Below are 14,857 nucleotides of genomic sequence, written 5' to 3'. Positions count from 1 at the left end.
TCTCATTTTCTTTCCACTTCACAATTATGTGCCACTTTGTGTTGGTCTATCACATAAAATCCCAATAAAATACATTTACGTTTTTGGTTGTAACATGACAAAACTTGGAAAATTTGTGGTACGAATACTTTTGCAAGGCACTGTATATTTAAATGACAGTTTTTGTGTCGTGCAGTTCAGCTTTAAGACTCATAAAGAACCAAACTAGATCAGAAATAAAAACAAATGAATATAAAATTTTGCAATATGTTTGCCATCTGGTGTCCCATTCTGTGTGCATGAATGTGCCACATTTGAGGCGGGTCTCCGGAGGGGTCTGCTTAGCGTTAGAGGCTTGAACTGTTTTGCAGTGCCTGCTGACATCTCCTGTACCCTATCATGCCATTCATACTGGAGAGGTACTTGAATTATTTTCAGACACAGACAAAACAATATATTTATGGAATGGGAGGTTAGACAGAAAAAGATATTATTCTTTGGGGTTTTTTTTTTTTGTTTTTTTTGTACTGCTTCAGTTTAACTCAGAAAGCTTGTTTGTCTGGGTGCAGTAACTCATTGTCTGCCAGCATTACTGGCCTAATCTCTGTGCTTTATTCTTCAGTGTGAGCAGGCTGCCTTCTATAGACAGTTTAAAGCCCAGGTACATCAAAACAAAAAGGTATGCAAAATCTTACAGCTTGTTCTATATAGAAAACAGCCACAGACTGAGTAGAAAAGCCTGCCCCCTGCCAGCTCACTGTAGAGAAGGACCATTGCCCTCTATGTTGGAACAGTAGCCTCTCGGCAGAGGCCTGACACCTCTGCTGAGTCAGAGGCAGAGCTCTCCTATCAGTCAAAAGCATGAACTTTGCTTATTGCAAAGCTATAGGTGTGGTGCAATAGGGGGGTGATGGACCTCTGCAGAGAGACCACTTCAATCTGCTTGTTGGCAGGACTTTTAATTCAAACATCCAAAATAGAGTACAGATTATTTAGGCGTCCGCAGGGGACGTGCCAGGTGTGCCTAGTGCCCGGTCTCTTCCCCGTGTTGCCTGCCCCCGCAGTACTGCTGGCTTCACTCCTTCTCTTTCCTCTCCTCCCGGCTGCTGCAGGTGATGTTTCAGGATGGGGAGTGGAGGAAAGGGCTAGTCGATATGTTATTTACCAGCTACTTCCTTTTCTAAATGAACACAGTGAACACACTCACTCACTGTGTTCATTCATAACTGGAGCATAATATGGCCAGGTGTGCCTAGTGCCCGGTCTTCCCCCTCTGTTGCCAGCCCCCGCAGTACTGCTGGCTTCACTCCTTCTCTTTCCTCTCCTCCCGGCTGCTGCAGGTGATGTTTCAGGATGGGGAGTGGAGGAAAGGGCTAATCAATATGTTATTTACCAGCTCCTTCCTTTTTTTAAATGAACACAGTGAATACACTCACTCACTGTGTTCATTCATAGATGGAGCAATATAAACTGTGTTTACTAGGCTTCAGTTTGTGAATGAACAGGAAGCCGCTCAGCACAGAGCACTTCCCATTCATTCAATGTCTAGTTCAACTGAGGCTGCAGAGAATCCCATGTGTGTTTGAGTTTTGAGGTGCACAACCTAATGCATTAGGCTGTGCACACCTATGACAGGTTCATTTTAGCACAGGCCAACTTAAAGTGGACCTTCACTCTCCCTATCGACATTGATTATTTTGAATCCTCATGCTGCTAGCATTAGTAAATAGAGAGGAAAGTATATCAAATTTACTTGCCTTAAACTTTTTATTTTACATTTCTTCAGTTACTTCTTGGTCCCTTGCCTAAGCAAATTAAGTCAAACATCCCAGAAGTCTTCAGGAGGGAAGGAGAGGAGGAGGGTTTTTTTCAGATAAGCACACCCTCCTGCATGCATGTTTGAGCTTAGGGCAAATGGATTTCAGGAAGTAAATGGTACATGAATCATTTGCCCATACTCAAAATGGCCACAGACAGAAATGCTGGGGGGGGTTCAAAGTGATTTCTCAACAAAATAAAGCATAGAGACATGGATGGATGGGGGAGTTTGCTTTGAATATTCAAAATTAATTAAGTTGTGTTTTTGGTTTGTGGTGCTCAGATGCAGTGAGGATCCTCTTTAAGGCTCGATTCACACCTATGCATGTTGCTTTTGAGCGTTTTTGGAGGTTTTTTTTTCATGCTTGCCACGTTTTTGAGCAGCGTTTTTGCGGCGTTTTTGCCGCGATTTGCGTTTTGCGTTTTTTTTTTTTTACAGTTTTTTTTTACAGTCTAAAAAAAAAATTAAAAAAAAAACAAACAAAAAAAAAAACGGCAAAAACGCATCAAAAACGCATCAAAAACGCTGCAAAAACGGTGCACTTGCGTTTTTGATGCTTGTCCATTGAATTCTATTACATGCAAAACGCTGCATTTTGCATGAAAAAAAGTCCCTGACCCTTTCCAAAAATGCAGAGAAACAAAAAAGCATTGATGTGAACATGTTCCATAGGAACCCATGTTAAAAAATTCCCGTGCATTTCTGCAAAATGCAAAATGCATCAAAAAACGCACTAGTGTGAATGGAGCCTAAGACACATTTTTTGTTAAGTTTCAAATAGAGAGGGGATGAGGAGAAAGCTGTCAGCTTTTTATTTTAGTCCACTTTAAAGATTTTCCCCCACTTCCTGTCCCTGTGTCACCCATACAAGAAATTTCAGGAGCTGTTGTTATCAGGACAGGTAGGTGCAGACAAAAATGAAAATATTATCAGAGGTTCTAATCCTAGCTGATTCTACTAAACATTTGCTTTTGTGCCCCGGTTATGTACATTTCCTATCATTGCCTGTCCTGACAGGAAGTGATGAGAATCTCTTTAGACGGGTCGCAGACAGCAGTAATACCTAGGAGGTTCTATCCCATCCTAAACCAAAAGGTTTGGTTGAGTTTGGGCTTTAATCTAAAGCTTTCCCAAGACAGTCAATTGTAATTATGCAAAAAATCTTGATATTAGTTCTTAATTTATAATATTTTTTCTCCTAGATTGCTTAAAAAAATGAATGTTTGACTTCCACCCCACCCTTTAGCTTTTTCACTTTGACAACAACTCTGGAACTCTGGAGTCAATGGCCTGCCGATTTGTGACAGGTGCTGTCCTGTCAACTACCTTACGGCTAACATATGCTATCTACCAGCTCCAAAGTTTGCATGGCATTTTGTGTTTTAGTTCCATTCTGACAACAACCATTTAATCGCTATGATAGGCAGAACGTCTATGGCTGTCTAGGGTTTGTAAGGAAAGAGCCCGTAAAGTTATGTTATTGGTATTGCTTTCTTAAATCATTGATGTCAATGTAAATAATCTGGTGCCCGGGGCAGGCAGCTTCTACACCCCAGAGGATCTCCACAGTCTCCTTGGCTTGTAGTGTAATGTAACAAAAATGGAAACTGAAGTGCTGCCAAGCCAATGACCAGTTATGTGCTTGTAATCACACTGGAAGAAACAACATGAAAAGGTCCAGGCCACTTGTAGTCTATTCACATTGTTTTCAATCAAGCCCTGGTTAGGGAGGCATTTTTGGACCTCTGAAATGTGCTGGCTACTTTTTGGATTGTCCCCATGACTGTAATTGTAATAAAGTTGTATCTGAACCTCTTAACGGTGGTGTGCTGGTGGCACTTTAGTTTCCATTAAGGTAAGATTTATAGTCAGAGATGAGGGACAACTCTTAACTGAAACATAAAACTTGTTTGACCAAAATTGTAGAAATGGACCATATACAAGGCCTCTTGAATAAGGAAGGGAAGACTTTGTTTAACTTGACGAATAGTCGCCTGGGATCTGGGCTCTTTTTTTTACGTTGTCGGCTTATAGTGTTATAGTATATGTCTGTCTGTCCCGGATCTTTTCGTGTCTGTTTGCTATATGTGTTGGCTCTTGTAGTTATGTTGTTAAGTTGTAGTTTTGTTATTGGTGTTTTGGTGATGTCACTGATATTATTTTTCGGTGTGATTTTTGTTTTTCATACAGAAGCCCAGCGAAGGCCATACTACGCAGACTACTCTCCTACCCGGCGTTATATACATACACTGTGTACCAGCCACTACCTGGACCTCTTCATTACCTTCATCATTGGCATCAATGTGATCACCATGTCCATGGAGCATTATAACCAGCCCAAGGTAGGCTGGAATGATCTGATTTGGGTACATGGCAATTCTGACAATGAAATGGAGATCCAGTCAAAATGTTTGTTTTTTTCTAGCTTTGGATAGTGTGTATGTGTGTGTTTGGGGGGGGGGGGTCAGGGGGGTTGGGGTGGGAGGTTGAACCTCTGTCAGATTTTTATTGCTGTCTGTAACCTTATTGGGAAGACTTCCTGTCCAGAGACACAACAGGAAGTGAGAGCACATTTGCATGGACCAGCATGTGGCACCCTTCGTCGTGATGTTATACTGCTGCTTGAGTCCTCAGGACCATGTGAGGACCCCATTGATGGACCCAATAGGAAGTGTCCCCATACAGAGGTGGCAACAGAGTTAGTTAAATGTTCCTGGTCAAATAAAAAATATTGACTCAATGTTTATTATTTACAGTATCTGCTCAGTAGAAATGCTCACAGTTTAGTCCTGGCAGAGAACTAAGAGATATTTCCACCAAGTAAAAATTTCTAGATACTCCCAACCAAAGGATTAAATATTGTTTGACAAAGGAGATAGGTGCCTGAGTAAATAACTTCTGCATTGGCCCCACTGAAATCAGGCACTGTTGACCATCCCCAGAGGGTCCTCCTGCCTTCACCTTGAGCAACCCAGCATCCTCTTATGAACAATTATGTAACCGACTCTGCTCCCCATAATATATTGTCAATATCTTGTGTTTTTGAAATCTTTGGCTGTAAGGGAATAAACTAGATTGGGAACAGAAGAAGAAGTTCTCTTGTGGAGGTTGCAAACATCCTTTCTTTAAGTGGGGTCACAAAGTTCAATCTCAGTAAGGCCAGATGGGACCGCCATGATGTGGAAAAGTTTAAACTCTGCCTGTCTTTTTTTAATCCCAGTCCCTGGACGATGCCCTGAAATACTGCAACTACATCTTCACCATCGTCTTTGTTTTCGAGGCTCTTCTCAAGCTAATTGCCTTTGGATTTAGAAGATTTTTTAAGGACAGGTATGTTGCGGCAGTTATAGTACAAAATATCATAATGCTGCTATGAATAGAAGGTTATGGTCAACATAATGACCAGTATACTGCTTCACAGCAATTATCTGACAAAACATGGACCCCTAATAATGGCCATTAGTTATCAAACGCTCTAAAAGAGGAACCATCTGTATTACACTTAGGCATTCAATAAGAATTCTCTGTTCTGTTGCCAACTATCATTTTTCATTTTATACTTAAATCTGATTGGCTGCTGAGGCAGCCAAGACCATTCTGATTTCAGTTTCCCTATTCTGTGTTGACATATAGAGAGACATACATTGTTCTTGAGCACTTTAAAACAGGATATCAAAATAAATCCAACATTAGGCTTTCTGGTTGGAATTTATATGGTTAGGAAAAGCTAATACTACAAGACTGTGGAGACCTGACCATCGCACCCATAATTATATGACCAAAATTATGTTTTCACCCCTCCAAATTCCTAAGTTTAAGTGTTTCCAGTGAAGATGACTGTTAATGCTACAGCATATAAAGACGTTTTAGACAATTATGTGCTTCCAACCTTGTGGAGACAATTTGGAGAAGGCTCCTTTCTGTTCCAGTATGACTGTGTCCCTGTGTAGAAATTCAGCTCCATAAGACATGGTTTGATGAGATGAACTTGAGTGGCCTGCACAGAGCCCTGATCTTGGCTAAATGTACATAAATGACCACAGACACACTGCAAAATCTTGTGGAACGTCTTCCCAGAAGAATAGTGACTGGAATAGCCACAAAATTGGAGTGGATGGGGACTCCATATTACTGCCCATGGATTTGGAATGGGATGTTCAACAAGCTCATATAGGTGTGATGGTTAGGTGTCCACAAATGTTTCTTGATAAAGAATTGTTTAAGTACACCTCACAACCATTGAGAGAAATCTAGTTATATTTGCTTTTTTTGAATCCATGGTTTCCGTTATTGTTGTGAAACACCATTAAATTGATTCTGAAGTCTCAACAACATACACATGCTTAAACACAAAAGTTAAAGCTGAATTCCCAGATGATACAAAATAAAGGAATTCTGTTACTTCGCTCATTGAGGGTAAAGTGGCAGGTTCTGTTAAAAACCTCCATTATGGCAATTGGCCACTCAGGTTGAATCCTGGGAAGAAGAGGTGGCCCCATACTCCCCCAAAGCCAGATGCACCAAGTATTTCCAAGCACTACAACAGAAGAACAGAGGAGGAGCTCAGGGATGGCAAGTCTCCATGGGTGGGTATGGCTTGCTTTTAGGAGAACATGTCAGTTTGCACTGAAAGGGAAAAGTGAAGATTTTACTAAATCCAGTTATGTATTTTTTTTGTTCCATAATATGTTTATTGAACAATTTTTATGAATATGACAAAATTTGGTAAAAGAAATGTAATATAAAAAGAAAACAAAACCAACAAAAATACAAATACACCTACAAATACAAAAATGGCGGATCCAAGCCAAACATCAAAACAACATGGGTACAATATGCACAGTATCACATTACAATCACAGATGAAAACAGATGTTTCAACAATGTATACAGAACAGGGAGTCCCATCAATTAATGGTATCTTAGCCCGGGTTCACACCTATGCGAATTAGATGCGGCTTACACCGCATCTAATTCGCAGGACATTTTAAAATACATTCATATGAATGCATCTGGTTCACATATGTGCGTTGCATTCGCACTGCGCATTGCACAAAAAACGTGTGCGTTTTTTGGGCATTGCGGTGCGAACTACAAGCCTATTATATCCTATGGGAACGCATCTGATTCGCAGATGCATTGCGTTCTGAACAAGGATTTTCTCTTTCTCCTCACTACACCTCCCCCTCTCCCCCCCCCCCCTCCCTCCCCCTCTCCCTGCTCTCTAATCCTGAGCAAAAACGCAATGAATCCGTTGAACAGGAGATTGTTATCTCCCCAGTGAAACCTGAGCTTCAATTCGCACCGCACAAGTGTGAAACCAGGCTAAAGTGCATATGGGCTTAGTTCTAAGCATTGCCCTAATGCGTGGCAAAACCTCCCTTCCAACCCTTCCTTCAGTTATGTATTTTTTAAACAAATAACTGCATTTTTATACAGACTAGGGGTCTCCAAACTTTCTAAAGAAAGGGTTAGTTTACTGTTCTTAAGACTTTAGGGGAGCTGGACTGAGCCCAGTGGTGGTAAATAATACCCGACCTTTGGTATTAGGGAGAGAAATAGTTGTTGTCAGTGGGAGGTATAGTGTGCCATTTTTGTTGTCAGTGAAAGGAATCATGCCCCATCAATGGTGTCAGTGGAAGAAATAGTGCCTGGAGGGATGGATAAAGGCAAGCAAAGAGCCGCATCTGGCCCCAGGGCCGCAGTTTGGAAACCACTGATTTAGACCTACACTATATTATCAAAAGTATTGGGACACCTGCCTTTACACGCACATGACCTTTAATGGCATCCCAGTTTTAGTCCATAAGGGTTCAATATTGAGTTGGCCCACCCTTTGCAGCTATAACAGCTTCAACTCTTCTGGGAAGGCTGTCCACAAGGTTTAGAAGTGTGTCTATGGGAATGTTTGACCATTCTTCCAGAAGCGCATTTATGGGGTCAGGCACTGATGTTGGAGAGAAGGCCTGGCTCGCAGTCTCCGCTCTAATTCATCCCAAAGGTGTTCTATCAGGTTGAGGTCAGGACTCCATTCGGGCCAGTCAAGTTCTTCCACCCCAAACACGCTCATCCATGTTTTTATGGGCCTTGCTTTGTGCACTGGTGCGCAGTCATGTTGGGTTCAATATTGAGTTGGCCCACCTTTTGCAGCTATAACAGCTTCAACTCTTCTGGGAAGGCTGTCCACAAGGTTTAGGAGTGTGTCTATGGGACCATTCTTCCAGATGCGCATTTGTGAGGTCAGGCAATGATGTTGTAGAGAAGGCCTGGCTCGCAGTCTGTGCTCTAATTCATCCCAAAGGTGTCTTTATGGACCTTGCTTGCCTAAACCTTGTGGGCAGCCTTCACAGAAGAGTTGAAGCTGTTATAGCTGCAAAGGGTGGACCAACTCTATATTGAACCCTATGGACTATGGATTGAACCCAACTCAATATGAACCCTATGGATGAAGACTGGTTCATGTGCGTGTAAAGGCAGGCGTCCCATTACTTTTGGTAATATAGTGTATCATAAATACCCAAATGCAAACATCAACTAAAGCAAAGGGAGAGAGGGGCAGCCAATCAGGACTTCCTTGCTTTGCACAACAGTTTGAGCATGACGAGAGGAGTAGAGATCAGAGTGATGACATCATTGGTCAGTCACAGGCTGGGCAAGCTGTATTGCTAAATTGCAATATAGAGAAATGAGGTGCCTGGATCACAAGACTGGTTGAACAGAAATACAAATCCACTGGCAGGTAAAACAGTGTTTGTATTTCAAAATGTATTTTTCTGTTTGGTTAAAGTAGTGCAAATACTGTATCTTCTTTACAGGAGATCTTCTGGGTCAGTGCTGGTGTTTCATGGTTTTAAGGTATAATACATGTCTCGGAAACCTCTCAAGGCAGTCATTTTGTGAGGCTCGTAATTGCCTTGCAGTGAGCAAAGTCAATTCCCCAAAACGATAAGGGAGCCATATGACTTGAAGCCCCTTTAAAGTATATTGGGACATGTTTTTCAGACTAGGTGAAAACAAGGGCCATGGCCAACTGTTTACGGCATTTCTGCAGAAACTACGGCATACATGTGGGTTAAAACCAGACCCAGCATTCCTCCACATAAACATAGGCATAAACACCAGTTCAAACGCGATTTGAATTATCAAGTGGCATCTGATCAGGGCAAGCATGCCAACGGCTCTGAAAACGTGGGAGTGATGAGGGCGCAGATTGTCACATCGCTGTGCCAAGTGCAGCCCTTGAGATCCTGGCATGGCTTCATCCGTCTCTCAGTGCTTTCATCTCCAGACAAGGTCAGACCAGTCCGTAATGACATTAAGCCTGGCTACCCACCGGGGCTGATACCACGGGCACATCTACCTGCCAGGATCAAGCTCAACTCACTCCCTAATTAGTGCCCCTAGCTGAGAGGCCCGAGAACCTGATACAGCTCATTTGCATGGGTGCCTGATAATTTCGCTCTCTTTGGACGTGTGATCTAGATGGCGAGGCTGTCCTTTTTAACACTCAGAGGCCTAACTACATTGTCGTGTCATCAGGCGCTAGACCCGAGCTGTCACAGTCATGCTTATTAAGATGAATTTACTAGGAAACCAGGTTTCAGTGTGAAGGCGCTGCTGATAATTACTGACAGTCTGCTGAATTTGCTGCAGCGTTGACTCCGGGCAGATATTGATTTTCTCCTGTAATCGCCAATTATTCAGGTAATTCACACACCTGTAAACCATGATCTGGCTAATTAGAATAAAGGAAATCAGCAGTAGACGGTGGACGTTGTACGGAAGTTCCAGAATAAATGTCCATCATTCTCTTGTAATTGGTTCATTAAATGATCAATTGTTAAATTTATAGAACGCCGACCTGTACTAAAATGTCAACAGAAAACATTGCTCTGCGCTCCCTCCAGCGCTGCTCATGTGATCAAATCCGCTGGTTCAACTTGCATAAAGCTGTTTCCATACCTCCCAACATTTTGAGATGGGAATGAGGGACACCTACCAGCAAATGTATGTAGGCATGGGACACGCCCCCTGCCACACCCCCTTAAAGGAGAATTAACCCAAAAAAAGCAGAAGTCCCGCGAAAATTGCTTTTTAAAATAAGGGCACTCACTCGTCCAGGGAGCCCACGATGTCGGCACCCGAGGCCGAACTGTCCCGCGGTCCTCAGATGCCGCCGCCACCATCTTCGGTAAGGGAATCAGGAAATGAACCCTTGCGGCTTCACTTCCCGGTTCCCTACTGCGCACGCGCGAGTCGCGCTGCGCAATCCGAATGGTCCCTGCTGTCTTTGGGACCTGTGTGTGTCCCAGCAGACAGCGCAGGGGGACTGAAAGAAGCATAGACAGGTATCTGCACCCCCCTCCCCCCTGAAAGGTGCCAAATGTGACACTGGAGGGGGGGAGGGTTCCAAAAAACGGAGGTTCAATTTTTGGGTGAACCTCCGCTTTAATTAAATCCACAAGGGCTTTTTTTTTAACCACTACTATTCCTTTATATTGGCTTTTAAAATGTACAAATGCAGCAATTTAGAATTTGGAAGAAAGGTTTAGCACTGGGAAACACTGTTTGAAAGATAAAAAGTGCATTTTATTTACAGCTATATGGATCAGACCAAAATGAGGGACAGAGGGACATTGCTCCAAATCAGGGACAGTGCCTCAAAATCAGGGACAGTTGGGAGCTATGTGTTTCCAACTTGAAAGCTCTCATCAGTAAAAGATGCAGATGTCATGGTTCCTACACACAAGATATCCAATTAAGAGACCAGAATCATGCTGAAATCCCAGTTTAAATCAGCTAAAAATATTCAAGGTGCATCAAAATGAAAGGTGTGCAAAGACTTAAGGCCCGTACACACGATATGAGAATCGGAAGTAACATTTTGTCTGATCTGCAGATTTTTGGATCGTTAGTACGGTGCTTTCGACAGCCAATTCTGATTTTTCGTCCAACAAAAGCTGGATGTGCAGACTATAACATTTTTGTCGCACGTGAACTCAACGTCCGATTTTCGTTTAAGTAGTACGGTTTTCGTCTGAAAAAAAAACGTAACAGCAAGACTACACAGTGCTGCACACAAAATAGATTAATATCCTTTGTGGCTATGGAGGAATATATTTAAATGAAGGTTTTTGTGCCCGGAGTTCAGCTTGAAGAAAGACTGGAGCAGCTATTTTCTTTTCCTCTATCCATCCCAGCAAAACCATTACCATAGCTTTAAGTGTAGGTCTGTTGTAAGTCTCCCAACATTACCATATATAATTTATACTAATAGGTGTTCCTTGTGAAGTCAATTAAAAAAGAAGTGAGGATCACAGTGCATAAATGTACCTGGCAGGAGAAAACTGTCAAAAACCTGCATGGTTATATCTTTATGACACAGAGGGCGAAGTCATTACAGCTTTCAGCCATACAAGAGTTATTCATAAAATGATAATGAATTTATTGTTTATTTCAACCACTTGCCAACCAGCCGCTGCAGTTTTACTGCGGCAGAATGGCACGGCTGGGCAAAACGACATTATGTAACGTCGCTTCGACCTGTGGCCACTAGGGGCGCGCGTGCGCTGCTTGCCCCCGGAGCCAATGCTAGTGCCCGACGCTCGTGACACACCGAGAACCAGGATCTGTGTGTGTAAACACACAGATCCCAGTTCTCTGAGGGGAGAAGAGACTGATCGTGTGTTCATACAAAGTATGAACAGCGATCTGTCATCTCCCCTAGACAGTCCCCTCCCCCCTTCAGTTAGAACACAGAGAGGGAACACAGTTAACCCCTTGATCGCCCTCTAGTGTTAACCCCTTCCCTGCTAGTGACATTTTTACAGTAATCAGTGCATTTTTATAGCACTGATCGCTGTATAAATGTGAATGGGCCCAAAAATGTGTCAAAAGTGTCCGATGTGTCCGCCATAATGTCGCAGTCCCGATAAAAATTGCAGATCGCCGACATTACTAGTAAAAAAAATAATAATAATAAAATGCTAGAAATCTATCCCCTATTTTGTAGACGCTATAACTTTTGCGCAAACCAATCAATATACTCTTTTTGCAATTTTTATTACCAGAAATAGGTAGAAGAATACATATCGGCCTAAACTGAGAAAAAATTAGCTTTTTTTTTTTTTTTAAATTATAGCAAAAAGTGCAAAATATTGTGTTTATTTTCAAAATTGTCGTTTTTTTTTTTTTGTTAAAAAAAAAAACGCAGAGATGATCAAATACCACCAAAAGAAAGCTCTATTTTGGGTGTAGTGCCACATGACTGTGCAATTGTCAATTAAAGTGACGCAGTGCCGAATCGCAAAAAATGGCCTGGTCAATAAGCAGACAAATCTTCCGGGGCTGAAGTGGTTTTAATGAAAAAAAAGCCATCAGTTTTTAGCCCACATGCTGTTAAAAAAAATATTTTCATTAAAAAAAAAGAAAAAAAGAAATTATGATTGCACTTACATTCAGAAAGCACCCATATCCATTGGAAGAAGTAAAGCGTCTACCTCTAATGCCATACTCTTATGCTGCGTACACACGATCGGATCTTCCGACAACAAAACCGTGTCTTGTATATCTGCCTAGAGTTTAGCTTGAAACAGAAGTGGCTGTTGGACTGTCACTAACAGAATGATGAATGTTTAGAGGACATCTGTGCTGTTCACATGGGGTTACAGATCCTTCTTGTCTGGCAGGTGGAATCAGCTTGATCTGGCGATCGTTCTTCTCTCCATTATGGGGATAACACTGGAGGAGATAGAGATCAATGCCTCCCTTCCCATCAACCCTACCATCATTCGCATCATGAGAGTGCTGAGGATTGCTCGAGGTAAGAACTCCAACATGTAACTTAGTATAGTGGTGTCCATATTTATACATTACCTTGATTTGTAGTCCATTGCATTATGGATATAGTAGACACTTCTGGCCAATCGGTCTCCCCATCAAATTAAAAAAAGTTGAACTTTTCAATAAAAGTCCAAAACTAGGGGTGTCTGGTGGATTCGTACATAACAGATAGGCATATGATGTTTATGCATCTACCTTTAAAGGAATGGTTGATAGTAGGTCAGATTAGGAACTCATGTTCCATGTGGTCAATATGTGACAAAATAAAATAAGTTCCAACTGTCAGTGTTCTAAATGTTGGGGCTGCAAATGTCAGTGTGCCATGGTCATGGGTATACCAAGTCTCAGTGTGCCATTGGGCTGGAAAAGCAAGCGTCAGCATGCCATTGATATAGATTACTAAGTGTCAGCATGCCATTGGTCAGGAATAGCAAGTGTCATTGTGCCATTGGTCTAGAAAAGCAAGTGTTATAATAACCACTAAAAACTCCAGTGCTATTACACCCACTCTGGACCTATTTTTATAAAGAACATATGCCAGCAATTTATTAAATGTCCCAAGATCCTCCTGCTAAGTGCATATCAACCAAGGCAAAGTTGAACCAGAAGAGAGACAACCATAACACAACACACAGAACCACTTCACCAGACGTAACGTGCCGCCAACACTCCAGAAGGTTAATCGGAAGGGCTGGAAGCATCTTCAGGTCTCCAAGACGACACATTTTGAGGTGTGACCTCTTTGTCAAGTCCCTTCAGTTACCTGTGATTGTGCATTTTGGCTGTGATCCCGTGATGTATATGGAGACGGTTGATGGTGGTCTATTTTCTAGGGAATTCAATCGTTAACAACGTTATCATCACTACACTATATTCTTTGGGGACGTTGGACCATAGTAATTATCTGGTGGACTATCCCCAGACCTAGAATAGTATATGCATTTATTCTTAAGCCTCTATGTGCTGTGTTATGGTTATCTCGAAAGCAAGTGTTAGCATGCCATTGTTATAGATTACCAAGCATCAGCGTGTCACTGGTCTGGAATAGAAAGTGTCAGTATTCTTATTGGTCTGGAATACAAACTGTCAGTGTGCCATTGGTCTAGAAAACCAAGTGTCAGCATGCTGTTGGTATAGATTACCAAGTGTCAACGTGCCATTGGTATAGATTACTAAGTGTCAGTGCACCATTGGTATAGATTACCAAGTGTCAGTGGGACATTGGTATAGATTACCAATTGTCAGTGCGCCATTGGTATAGATTACCAAGTGTCAGTGCGCCATTGGCCTGAAATAGCAAGTGTCAGTGTGCCATTGGCCTGGAAGACTAACTGTTGGTGTGCCACTGGTATAGATTACTAAGTGTCATCATGCCATTCTAACTGTTGGTGTGCCACTGGTATAGATTACCAAGTGTCAGCGTGCAATTGGCCTGGAATAGCAAGTGTCAGCATCCCATTGGTCTGGATTACCAAGTGTCAGTGCGCCATTGGTATAGATTACCAAGTGTGAATGGGACATTGGTATAGATTACCAAGTGTCAGTGGGTCATTGGTGTAGATTACCAAGTGTCAGTGCGCCATTGGCCTGAAATAGCAAGTGTCAGCGTGCCATTGGCCTGGAAAACCAACTGTTGGTGTGCCACTGGTATAGATTACTAAGTGTCAGTATGCCATTGATATAGATTACCAAGTGTCAGCGTGCAATTGGCCTGGAACAGCAAGTGTCAGCATCCAATTGGTCTGGAAAACCAAGTGTCAGTGTGCCATTGGTCTGGAAAACCAACTGTTAGCATGCCATTGATATAGATTGCCAAGTGTCGGCTTGCCATTGATCTGGAATACAAATTGTTAGTGTGCCATGCACTGTACTTATGTGTCAGTGTGGTTTTTTTTAGGGTAAAACGTGTCAGTATGACTTTATTCTGGGATACCATGTGGCAGTGAATAATTATTTTCTCATGTATTTACAAAAATCTCTTTCTCCTTGCAGTGCTGAAACTGTTGAAGATGGCAACTGGGATGCGTGCTCTACTGGATACCGTTGTTCAGGCACTGCCACAGGTAATTAACCTTCCTTGATAATGTCCTGTGGGTCTGACGGGCCACTAGTAGGACCCTAAAGCCATATGTATTCTGTGGTATATTCTTATGATCTCCTTAATTGTGCCAGCATTGTCTTCTACTAGTTATGCCCTCCTTGGTTCCCAATTACAGC

General features: G+C 42.2%; 1 protein-coding gene across 3 annotated transcripts in view; it reads left to right on the top strand.

The window, feature by feature from the left end:
* Positions 1-14,857, top strand: part of CACNA1H (calcium voltage-gated channel subunit alpha1 H) — a 730,623-nt gene that overhangs the window by 682,377 nt on the left and 33,389 nt on the right. For all 3 annotated transcript variants that reach the window (XM_073636413.1, XM_073636414.1, XM_073636411.1), the window contains exons 26-29: positions 3,989-4,140; positions 5,019-5,128; positions 12,487-12,620; positions 14,633-14,703. In XM_073636413.1, the coding sequence (XP_073492514.1) occupies positions 3,989-4,140; positions 5,019-5,128; positions 12,487-12,620; positions 14,633-14,703 (467 nt within the window). The remainder of the gene's footprint in view (positions 1-3,988; positions 4,141-5,018; positions 5,129-12,486; positions 12,621-14,632; positions 14,704-14,857) is intronic.

This window comes from Aquarana catesbeiana, linkage group LG06, assembly GCF_042186555.1.
Source record: "Aquarana catesbeiana isolate 2022-GZ linkage group LG06, ASM4218655v1, whole genome shotgun sequence".
Lineage (NCBI taxonomy): Eukaryota > Metazoa > Chordata > Amphibia > Anura > Ranidae > Aquarana > Aquarana catesbeiana.
Note: the sequence above shows the minus strand (reverse complement) of the source record. Positions and strands in the feature narration are given on the sequence as shown.